Here is a 12,807-nt window from a genome sequence, read left to right as displayed (position 1 = left end):
TTCTTTCTTTCTTTCTTTCTTTCTTTCTTTCTTTCTTTCTTTCTTTCTTTCTTTCTTTCTTTCTTTCTTTCTTTCTTTCTTTCTTTCTTTCTTTCTTTGTATAAAAATGACTAATATGGAAATGTTTTACATGATTGCACATGTATAACCTGTATCAGATTGCCTACCATCTCAGGGAGCAGGAAGGGGAGAGAGGGAAAAGGGATAGAATTTGGAACTCAAAACTTAAAAAAATTTTTTTGAATTGTTTTAACATGTAACTAGGGAAAAATAAAATATAATTATAAAAAATGTTTTCTACTCCCTAGTCCCTGCCAAAATAACTCCCTACCTTCTTGCTGATATTAAAATTTCTATAGCAGGGGGAAAACTTTTCATTGTATAGTCAGGGATAAAATATGAGAACATGACTGAGGCAACACTTTAGTAAAAATTAATTATAGTTAGGATATAATCAAAGAGCAACAGTCATAGAATCATAGAATTGTAGAGTCAGATGAGAACTGAGAGGTCCCCTGGCCCAACACTCACTCAAATCATGAATTGACACTTATCTCCGACAAAGAGTCATTCATTCTCTACCCACTGCAAGCCTTAAAGTGCCATACAAATGCTAGCTATTGTTATATACATTACTAAAGACAATTTTTTCCCTTTTGGGACATTAGGTTATTTTTCAACTATTTCTTCTAAATACTAGGACATTTTCTGGTATAGACAACTGATTATTATATCCTTTCTTATTTTGATCATTTGGCAGGGTTAAAAGAGAGCAAGTCTGCACTGGACACAAAACACAGAGAGAGGAAACTGGGGAGAAAAGATGAACTTCAGGGACTTTTAGTTTGCCTAAGGTTGACTCTGTCTAGCTTCATTTGAGTGAGGAGAAATAGAAGCTGTGCAATGAGCTTTTAAAAATCTTCTTATATAGTGAGAAGGCAGCTTTTCACAAAATGTATGAAGATTTTTTTTTGTTTAATTTTCTGATCACGGCTGCTTCGCCTAAGGGAGCTGGTCCCTGGAGATTCTTTAATGGAGGGATCACTATACATGCTGAGTGCTGAGTGGTCCAGATGCTAAGAGCTATAGGAGTTCAGGGGAAGGAGAGGTCCCTGTGGGCAGCTGCCAGCAGGAAGATATCACCAAGGAAATTAGCTGAGTCTGGGGGATTTGTATCACAGGCTAAAGAAAGGTGGTAAAGAAAGCATCCCTTTGAATATTATTGAAAAAGTAAAAATACATTATGTATAGGATGGGAATAAGAAATGAAGATATTTGAGATAGATAAGTTGTAGATTATAAAACTCAGGACTGGAAAATAGCTTACAGATGAGTAATCTGGGACACAAAAAAGTTAAGTGCTTTGCCCACAGGTAGTAATCAAAAGAGCCAGAATTCAAACTTAAGTATTGCAAATTCATTGCTCACACCCCAGGTTACTCCAAAAAGCGTCTGGGAGGAGGTGGCATTTTATGAGCTGGGTAGGAGGGAGGCTGATGACTAGAAGGATGAAGATGGGTCAGGGGTAGGAATGGGATGAGCAGATGAGCTGTGAAGATTGGAAGCAAGTAGAAAATAGGAAGATGGAAAGTCAAGAAATGAAAGACCACTGAGCACACAAATTACTACGCAAATATAGCAACAAAGGAAAAGATCAGTGTGTGTCACAAAAGAAGAATAATACTAAAAATGTTGTTTTATGGCATTCTATTTGATGTCAAAAGATCTCTGTTCAAATCTCCCCTGTGCTCTTTAGTACCTATGTGATTTTGGGCAACTCGTTTTATTTCTCTGAGACTCAGTTTCCTAATCTGTAACATGAGGTAGTTGGACCTCTAAGGTTTCTATCAATTGTATATCTAACAGAAAGAGCATTGAATTTGGAGTCTGGGTTTGAATCCAGGCTCTGCCACTTTCTACTTGTGTGATCTGGAAAATGTTAGACCTAATGGCCTTTAAAGTCTCTCCCAGCATTGAACCCTGAAGTCTGCTTATGTTTCAAGACCCTTAGGTCCTTGCTGTCCTAAAATAAACCTGACCTTGAGACATTCCTCCAGGTGAAATTTCTGCTTCTAAGGGAGCTGCCCTGATTGACATTTCAGAGGTTGCCTACAGGCAGACAGATTTCAGCAGATGCATGTCCCATGGCACATGAAAACTCCAGGATAGCTGCACTGGGGTTGCAGTTCAAGTGAAAGTCATCTCTAAGGCAATGGGCACAATGCCAGCAATTATATAAGAACCAGCATAAAAGATGTATGTGAATGTGCACGTGAGCAGTGTGATCATACATCAGAAATTCTGGCCAAGAGGGGCAGGCCCTTTTTAACTCAATAAGTACTATGGGAAACAAACAAACAAAAAAGACCCTAAATTTAATTCAAAGTCCCCCACCCATTCATATATGAACAATTATTCAGTGAGAAATTAATATGTGCATAGCACTGTCTTAGACATTGCTGTGGTCCAGGAGAGTAGGGGGCATGGGGGGGTGGGGGTGGGAGGAAAAGACACTCCAGAGGTAATACAATCAAATATAAGACTAATTAACCTCCTGACCTTGAGGAACTTACATCAGCAGTTGGGAGGCAGGACATATGACCTATGAATTAAAACTGCACATGACTGGATGTATGAGACCATATATGTGTCTAGGAGTTAGGGAATATTCCAAATTATCTGGAATATCCAGAGTTTTTGCAGGAGAACAAGATGAGATGAGGCTGAAGAGACAAGATGGTTGTTGGATATTAAGTGGGGGACTCTAGAATCTTCTCCTTAGGCATTTGGGAGCCACTCAAAATTTTTAGCAGAGCAGTAACATGACCCAATCTATGCTTAACAAAGATTATTCTAATAGCAGTTAGCAGGATGGGTTGGAGTGGAGAGAGGGGGCAGAAAGATCTGTTGGAGAGGCTATTGCAATTGTCCAGACACGCAGTAAGGAGAGCCTGTACTGCAGTGGTGGTCATGGGAGCATGGAAGTGAGGACAGGTGCAAGAAGTGTTGTGAAGATGGAGCTGTCAGGGCTTGGTGTCTAATTAATTACGGAAGATGAAAAAGTGGACTGCTAACCTCAAAGTTTCAAAGATGGGGACAGAATGAATGGCATTCTTCCAGACAAAAACAGTAAAGTCAGTTGTTTGGTCGTTTCAGTCACATTCGACTCTTTGTGATCCCATTTGGGGTTTTCTTGGCAAAGATACTGGAGTGGTTTGCCATTTCCTTCTCCAGCTCATTTACAGAGGAAGAACTGAGGCAACCAGGGTCACACAGTTAGTAAGTGTCTGAGGCTGGATTTGAACTCAAGTCTTTCTGACTCCAGGCCTGGCGCTTTACCACCTGACTGCTGGGTAAAGTCAGAGAGGAGCATATTTAAAGAGAAAGATAATTAATTTGTCCTTGGACTGATTCCAATAGCTGCCTATTGATTCCAACATCAAATATAAAATCCTCTGTTTGGCTTTTAAAGTCCTCCATAATCTGGTCCCTTCTTACCTTTCTAATCTCTGACACCTACCTCTGCTCCACCTCCACATACTTTGCAATCCAGTGACTTTGGCTTCCTTCCTGTTTCTCCCACCACACACTCCAACTCCTGACTCTGGATATTTTCACTGGCTGTACCCCATGCCTGAAACACTTTCCCTCCTCACCTTCACTCCTAAATTCCTCGGCTTCCTTCACATCTCAGCTAAAATCCCACCTTCTGCTCCTAATCTCTCTTAATTCTGCACCAATGATGTGCAGCTTCCCAAGCTGAGACCCGCATCAGCTGAAATGCTTTGGGGGGGGGGGCCTGGAGGAGCCTCAAGCTGGTGGTTTAGTTGGTGTAATGACAGTGTCAGAAAGGGCTGGGGAGAACAGCAGCCTTCCCATGGATTATCTCCAATTCATCCTGTCTATACCTTGTTTGTACACAGTGTTTGCATGTTGTCTCCCCCATTCGACTGTGAGCTTCTTGAGGGCAGGGATTGTCTTTACCTTTCTTTGTACCCCCAGAACTTAGCACAGTGCCTGGGACACAGCACTTGTTTAATAAATGTTAGTTGACTGACCAAGAGGCAATGTGACATTGTGAATATAAAAAGCCTGTTTGACCCTTTAATATCTCAATGCTTAATAGTGTCAAAATCAAATAGAAATGGATGCCTGTGGGCCACACATTGACTTTGAGAACCACAAATTAGTACTATCTCTGTTGTACTGTGTTTTTATGTATTTTGTTAGACATTTCCCAATTACATTTTAATCTAATTCTCACACGCTCAGATTTGCAGGTGAGTTTGTCACCTCAGCTCTAGTTCACCCTCTAAGACTCTGGAATTGCTGAGAAGGTAATAACCCACATTGGTAGAGAGAGTTGATTTACTTGGAAGTTCCCTAAACAAGTGAAATGTTAGGTTATTATCCCTAGACCAGGGGCAGGGCATTGAAATAAGCTGTTAGGGGGCTGGCTGATTACTTGGTACTTCTTCCTGGGTTGCTGTAGCCAGAGTACTTAAAAGAAGAAACAAGGATAGTGTAAGTAAGCAATGGTATCCCAGTGGTCATAGGGAGCTCTTGTAGCAAGAGAAAGCTTTGATTTTTGCATATATATTATGGGGTACTTTCTTTATTGCCTTTTTTGGGGGGCAGGGAGAAACAACATCAGGGGAATTGTAGCATCTGTGTCCCCAAAGTGTTGTGTGTATCTTCTGTGTGTCTGCTGTCTAACCCAGGATACCTGGGGGAGGGGGGCTATGTTGAAAGGAAGTTTCAATGGACGCTATACCAGAGAATACTCTGAGTTATTCCTTCTCTTGGCAATGACATTACAGAAGATGCCTTACCATCTGCTTTGCCTGGGTACCCTAAGGACTATGGGGCCTTTCTATCTGACTTGCAGCTGAAACCTCCTATATATGTTATTCCCTCCCTACTGCCCATTAGTATGTGAACACCTTGAGAACAGGGACTATTTTACTTTTCTATTTATATCCCCAGCACTTAGCATTGTGCTTTGCATACAATAAGTGCTTAATAAATGCTGTTCGTTGATTCATTCATGCATGCATGCATTCATCCCTGAGCCAGTTGTCACAGAACCTTGACATGAAAGCTGAAAAACTAATATGGAGATTGTGGTAACAAAACAATAAAAGCCTGAAACTAGGGTAGAAACAGTGAGAACAGAAAGGAAATGGTAGATTCAAGAGATACACAGTGAGGTCAGAAGACAGATTTCATGGGTGTAAGTCACAAATATTCCAGTATTTTGTGTGTATGTATCTGCTGCCATTGTGGTAATGGCACAGTGGATAGAGAGCCAGGCCTGGAGTCCGGAAGACTCATCTTCTTCAGTTCAAATCTGGCCTCAGACACTTACTAGCTGTGTAACCCTGGGCAAGTCACTCAACCCTGTTTGCCTCAGTTTCCTCATATGTAAAATGAGCTAGAGAAGGAAATGGCAAACCGCTCCAATATCTCTGCCAAGGAAACCCCACATGGGGACATGAAGAGTCCAACATGACTGAAGACAACTGAATGACAATAAAGCTGCCCATTCAAGACATAGTGCAGGTGAGACTGAGCTGTCCACAGCTCCAATTTATCTAGAAGAATGAGGGTGGAGGAATGGGAAGGTAGCTCAGGTTACCCCCACACCTTGCTTAAAAACTTGTGGGGGTTAACGACAAACTGTGAGAAGTTCTTTGCTTGAGCTCTGACCCTTTCCTTGGATCTGTCTGATTGATACTAGTTGATCTTCACTTGGCCTCTTATTCTGATTCTGACTGCTCCTTTGGATTCCATCGAGACATTACTGGTGACTATTATCCTAGTACACTGACACTCCTCAAGCCTCTTGGTTTCTTTCTGAACTCTTATTTCCCAAATTACCAAATGATTTCTGCCTGATCATATGACCTAACTTCCCCTTCTGCCATCTAAATTAGCATGAAAACTTTGATAGTCCTAAAAAATATTCTTAGAAATGCATGTGAAAAAAATCGGATATGCAAGAGAACAATAGTATCTCTGGATCAAACTCACTACTCATGGCACTTTAGTTATGTTTGAGAACCAAAAGTCAAAAGGAACTAATAATAGCTAACACTTATATAGCACTTAAAGGTTTGCAAAGCCCTTTATAAATATTATCTCATTTCATTCTCACAACTCTTATGATAACGAGGATGTTTCTGAGGCAAGATTACAAACTCAGGTCTTCCTGATTCTAAGTCCAACAAACCCTGGTCACAGTGTTCAAATAATATACACACTTACCAAGCTTCCTCCAAACAAGAGAATCAGATTAGTGACAAATCTCTCATCATTACTCCTATTTTCTACCTAGCTATGTTTGCTTTTCTTAAGAAGAAGAGCAAGAAAGCAAAATGGATGTTTGATGAGGCTTTACAAATAGTTGAGGGGAAAGGGGAAAGGGAAAGACATACCCAACTGAATGCAGAATTCCAGAGAATAGCAAGGAGAGATAAGGTTTTCTTAAATGAACAATGCAAGGAAAAAGAAGAAAACAGTAGAATGGAAAAGACAAAAAAAATTCCTTCAAGAAAATTAGAGATATCAATGTTTCATGCAAAAATGGTACAGACTTAAGAGAAGTAGAAGAGATTCAGAAGAGGTGGCAAGAATATACAGAAGAACCATATATGAAAGAACTTACCATCACTAATTACCACAATAGTGTGGTTACTGATCTAGAGCCAGACATCTTGGAGAATGAAGCCAAGTGGGCCTTAGGAAGCACCGCTAATAATAAAGCTAGTGGGGGTGATGCAATTCCAGTAGAGCTATTTTAAGTCCTAAAAATGATGCTGTTAAAGTGCTATACTCAACATGCAGCAAATTTGGAAAAACTCAACAGCAGCCACTGGATTGGAAAAGATCAATTTACATCTCGATCCTAAAGAAGGATGATGCCAAAGAATGTTCATATCACTGAACATCATATCACATGCCAGCAAGGCTATATGTAAGATTCTGCAAGCTAGGCTTCAGTAATATGTAAACCAAGAATTATCAGAAAAGCAGGCTGCTTTTCAAAGAGGCAGAGGAACTAGAGACCAAATTGCCAACATTTGCTGGATTATGGAGAAAGCAAGAGAACTCCAGGAAAGCATCTACTTCTGCTTCATTGACAACACTAAAGCTTTTAACTGTGTTGACCACAACAAAATACAGTAAGTCCTCAAAGAGATGGGAATACTAGATCATCTTACTTTTCTTCCGAGGAACTTGTATTTGGGCCAGGAAGCAACAGTTAGACCTGAAAATGGAACAATTGATTGGTTTAGGATTGGAAAAGGATTGGCTGTGTATTGTTACCTTATTTAACTTATATGCAGAGTACACTACGTGAAATGCCAGGCTGAATGAATCAAAAGTCAGAATTAAAGATGCTGGGATCTCAGATAGGTAAACGATACCACTCTGATGGCTAAAAGTGAAGAAGAATTAAGAAGCCTCTTGATGAAGGTGAAAGAGGAGGGTGTAAAAGCTGGCTTGAAGCTTAACATCAAAAAAACTAAGATCTGGCAACTGGACCCATCACTTTCTTGCAAATAGAAGGAGAAGAAATGGAAGCATTATCAGACTTTATATTCTTGGACTTATAGGTCACTGTAGACAGTGACTGCAGTCATGGATTAAAAGACCCTCCTTATAAGGAAACCTATGTCAAATCTGGACAGTACAGTAAAAAGCACAGACATCACCTTGCCGACAAAGGACTGTTTTTCTGATAGCAATGTGAGAGTTGCACTACAAGAAAAGCTGACCACCTTTGAATTGTGGTGCTGGAGAAGACTTTTGAGAGTCCCTTGGACAGCAAGGAGATCAAATCAGTTAATACTTAAAGAAATTAATTCAGGCTATTCACTGGAAGGTCAAATAATGAAGCTGAAGCTTAAACACTTGGCTATATAATGAGAAGTCAGGTGACTCATTGGAAAAGACCCTTGTGTTGGGAAAGATTGAAAGCAAAAGGAAAGGGGGATGGCAGAGGATGAGATGGATAGATAGTGTCATGGAAGCAATGAATATGAACTTGGACAGATTTTGAGAGATAGTGGAGGACAGAAGAGACGGGTGTGCTACGTCCATTGGGATCATGAAGAGTTGGACACAACTGAATGACTCAACAATAACTTTTTTTTTCTTTTATCTTCTCTTTCTTCTTCTTGCTATAGCAAATACCTTGGTGACAAAGGCCCTAGCCTTTTCTGTATTCCTCACCTCTCATTTTTACACTTCGTGACCTTTCTCCTTCATTTATGCAAGGAACATGATTGAGGGCAAGCCCCTGTAATGTGTAATGTTTTTGCAGCCAATAAGACTTTTTATTATTTTTCATTAGTTTCAACTCTCTTTTTTTTTTCTTAATGTCTCTTACACTACACCTTGAAATGTTATGGCATGCTTATGTTGGCATTTCAAAGCTCCCGGAGGCCTTCTTCCTTTTTGATATTTTGTCTTTTATCACTGGTGATCAAGGGACCTTGCAGTAATGTCCTTTTGGTATACATAGAGCTTTAATGGCTCAACCTTCACCCTGAACGTTTGCTACTGCTGGGATTTCACTTTCCACTACTAACCAGTGTCATGTGAAAGATCCTATTCCCTCTGTTTGTTTTTCCAAAGGGGAAAAGCAACTGTCCTTTCATTTATTATCACAGTCTTCCAACTTTCAGGTCAGATCTCTGTTTCTTTCTAAGCCACCTCACTACAGAGATGTATTTTCACAGGAAATATAGTAGTTCTGAATCAATCTCTGCCAATGGCAGCCCATTGAAGTTCCAGGTAAAGGTTTTCTTAAAATAATAGACTGAGTTGAATGTCTCTTTTAGTCTTACCAACCCTTAAAACAAGAACAATAAACAAACAAATAAAAAACAACAATGCTCAGGTTGCCAAGAGGAATGGAAGGATTTTGAAATTGCTGATTTCCATGGTCTTCTCTTTTGTGGTCCCTCCCCAAACCCCTCCCCAGACCCCGGGCCAATTTAAGGCTATTCTACTGACAATGTACTACCCTTTTGATCATTTTTCCCCCACTCTGGAGCTTTGTTTCAGACATGCATCCTGACCAATTAATCATAGCTTAGACTCTACACACAGAATTGGCAAAGGTTTGCACAGCTAACTTTCGGGGGTTTTTCTACAATTTTTTGCTATTTCACTCTCAAGAGATTTTTATCAAGATAGATTCATGCAACTGAATCATAGAACCATAGAATCTCACAATTAAAAGGGGTCTTCTAAGTCACCTGGTCCAACTCCTACCATATTTGAAGGAAGAAGAAAAGGAATCATTTGAGGAATGACTAGAAGATATCTCAGAGAGGAGGTAACTGATGGAGCAAAGTCCTAGTTAAGGTAGAAAGGAACGGGGTGGCCAAGAGCAGAGGTGGATGGGTTAGCCTTGGAAACAATAAGATATTTACACTTTTTCCTCTGGGACTGGAAAAAGCAGAGGATCGAGGCAAAGAAATATACTGGAGTAAAGAGAAAGGCAAATGAGGGGTCTTAAACTAGATATCCTCTTCTCGCCAAGTTAGAGGTATAATCATCGGGGACAAAAGGCAGTGCAGAGTAGTGAGAGTGGGATGGACTTGAAGTCAGACCTGCATTTGAATGTCAGCTTTGATACTTCCTAGCTGTGTGACCCTGGGCAAGTCATCTAACCTCTCTTAGCCTCCTCATCTATAAAAATAGGGGTTTTTATCCTACACTATTGCTGCAAGGATCAAGAGACAATGTACATATGTGCTTCAAGCTTAAAGGGATATGAGTACATATAAAATAATAATAATAATAATAATAATAATATATAATGAATGATTCATGAATAATTATTATTTTCTACTAGGAGGTCTGGAGCTAGGATAAGGGGAGAGAAGAGTGAGTCTGGGAGGGTTACTTGGAGGATTGACTCTAGGGAATCAACAAAAGGGTAAAAGTATCATCAAACAGCTGCCAAAGGAAAGCTGGAATAGGACAGCAGAAATGTTTAGTGGCACAGATGCACCAGAATCACTCTATAATTCAGGAAGTATGTCAGATAATTTTATATATATCTATATATCTATATCTATATCTATATCTATAGATATGTATATGTATATATATAAAATTCAGTTTTAGTCTGGGAGTGGGAACAAAGAAAGTTTGGTTTAGGCAGCTATGTGGTGCATGAATAGAGGGCTGGCATTGGAGTCAAGAACACTTGTCTTCATGGGTTCCAATCTGGTCTCAGACACTAGCTGTGTGACCCTGGGCAAGTCACTTAACTTTGTTTGCCTCAGTTTCCTCATCTGTAAAATGAGCTGAAGAAGGAAATGGCAAACCATTTCAGCATCTTTGCCAAAAAAAAAAAAAATCCCAAAAGGGGTCACAGAGAGTCATACACGACTGAAAAATGACTCAACAACAACAAAAATTTGGTTTGATTAATGAGACTGAAGTGTACCCTGAATCTTAAAATCACAAACTGTTTCTTTTCTTCTCTTTAGCATCTGGAACTGTGGATCACTCTCTCTTCCTGGGTACTTTGTCCTCTCTGTTTTCATGGTACTAATTTTCCTTGGTACTAATCTCTCTTCTTATTTGTCTTACCTCTCCTTCTCAGTCATAAAGAATATCAGAGTGGGGACCTAGGTGGCGCAGTGGATAGAGCACTAGCCCTCAGAGCAGGAGGACCTGAGTTCAAATCCGGCCTCAGATCAAACACCTGACACTTACTAGCTGTGTGACCCTGGGCAAGTCACTTAACCCCAATTGCCTAAATAAATTAAAAAAAGAATATTGGAATATTGGTGTTACATAAGAAGTACATGGTTTTAACTTCATGTTCATGCATTTTAACTTTAAAACCATAAACTACCTACAAGTAGAATCTGCCTCTTTTTTGTTCTTCAGGATATCTTTGGGAAGTTTAGAGTCACTACCAAGTCATACTTCTGACAGATTATTTAAAAAAGGTCTCCGTGGGAAGTACGTCAAGTATTTATCATAGAGGCATATAGATGCTTTCATAACAGAATCAATCGATCGATCAACATTTATTAAATGCCTACCCTGTGGTAGGCACTGTGCATAGCATACCACTCTGTACAATCTATGATCCTAGTTCTGAGCCAAGAATGAAGAGAAAGCCGAGTTTTTGTCCTAGTACGGGCAAATAATGACTATTTTCCATAACTATCCAATAGAATCTATGAGGTAAACACGGGGGCCAACATTCCACTGCTGCTCAAGAAGTGTTTAATATCAGTGACAAACATGTGAAGAGGTGCGTCGTCTCTTCTGTCATGCGTCACTTCAGGTAACTCACCTGCACTGTCCATTGTTTCTGTCACACTCTGGGGCACTTATAGCTCCTGTCCTGGAGCAATTGCAGCCTTTGCACCCGACCAATGGGTGGTAACTGAAGGACTGCTTTTCACATACTTCACACTGAGGTTTGACTGTGCGAGGGGGGCAGATGCACTTTCCAGTCGTCTCATCGCAAAGGCGCTGGCCACAGTGGCACACTGATCAGGAGACAAATACATCTATTTCAATGGGACAACCTTATTGTATTGTGTCCTATTTGTGTCGCTTTCCCCCAGATCTGTTTCAAAGGGACCTGATGAACAAAAGACTGTGCTTTATGCTCAAGGAATCACTTTCTGTGGATATTCTCAAAGAGGTCCCTATTCCCCCAAGACCGTGTTACTCAGCAGTCTCACTGGCAGCCTTATTGCATTATCTTTGATTCAAATGTGACGGTCCATGTCCAAAAAGCTGCCTCTCTCATTAACGGTTGACGTTCACAGTAACAAGTGACTCTAGAAGCGTGCTACAATTAGCTTATAGAGAGCAAGGATTTGGAGATAAAAATCTTGGGTCTGAATCCTGACTCTGTCACTTACTACCCTGTATGACTGGGTGAGCCATGTAACCCATTCAATGGGCTACAGTTTCCTCATTTGTAAAATTAGAGAGTTGGACTAGATGACCTATAGGTTTCCTCCCAGGTCTAAATCTATGAACCTATGATCCTGTGATTATTCTTCATCACCAGGGTATCTTTTATGGCAGAATTCTAAGGGAAAATGGGATTTCCCTCTCGTTCAACAATGCCCACAAAAAATGGTAGAAGCGATGTTATCAGTTCAGAGGTGGGACTACCACTCAGGAACTCTATCTTGGGCCTCTCCTAAACTCTCCTCACACTACCAAATAACTCTGACCTCTAGGTAATGGTCTCAATTTTGGATAACATGAATCACAGATTTTTTTTATAAATAGTTGACTCATTTCTAGGACAATGGTAAAGAGGTCTAGGCTTTGAAACCAGGGCATCTCCATGCTTCTCCTGAGTTTTCTACCTGACTTCTCTTCATCTCAAAACTAGACCACATGTGAAATTTGGATTCAGTCAAAGGGCTTCACTTGAGAACCTAGAGAGACTTGAGGCCACAGGTTCCCTATTCCTCAACTACATCAGAGATCAGAGATGAAAGTGACCTAAGAGATGCCAATGCCCTCATTTCATCCCACCATTGCTACTTACAACCTATGTGGCCTTGAGCAAATCACTTCATTTATCTAGGTCTCAGTTTCTTCATCTGTAAAATGAGGGAGTTGAACTAGATGATGTCCAAGGTCCCTTCTAGCTCTAAATGCCAGGATCTTATGACCCTACTGTATAGCTGCTGTTACTTACTTGTGAAATGAGTATTTCTCTCTTGTATTTAATAACTAATTATTGCATTGGGAACAAGATTTTCCCCCTTTTCTACTTTCTCATCTAGAAATCAA

The 12,807-nt window shown here is 40.2% G+C and overlaps 1 protein-coding gene across 1 annotated transcript in view; it reads right to left on the bottom strand.

Moving 5' to 3' along the window:
* Positions 1-12,807, bottom strand: part of LOC114053893 (laminin subunit alpha-3-like) — a 325,673-nt gene that overhangs the window by 101,095 nt on the left and 211,771 nt on the right. The window contains exon 34 of the mRNA XM_027877010.1: positions 11,336-11,534. Coding sequence (XP_027732811.1) covers positions 11,336-11,534 — 199 coding nt within the window. The remainder of the gene's footprint in view (positions 1-11,335; positions 11,535-12,807) is intronic.

This window comes from Vombatus ursinus, unplaced genomic scaffold (genome assembly GCF_900497805.2).
Source record: "Vombatus ursinus unplaced genomic scaffold, bare-nosed wombat genome assembly UNPS02014812.1, whole genome shotgun sequence".
NCBI classification, from domain to species: Eukaryota; Metazoa; Chordata; class Mammalia; order Diprotodontia; family Vombatidae; genus Vombatus; species Vombatus ursinus.
The sequence above is the reverse complement of the archived record's forward strand: the minus strand, read 5'-3'. Positions and strand labels throughout refer to the sequence as shown.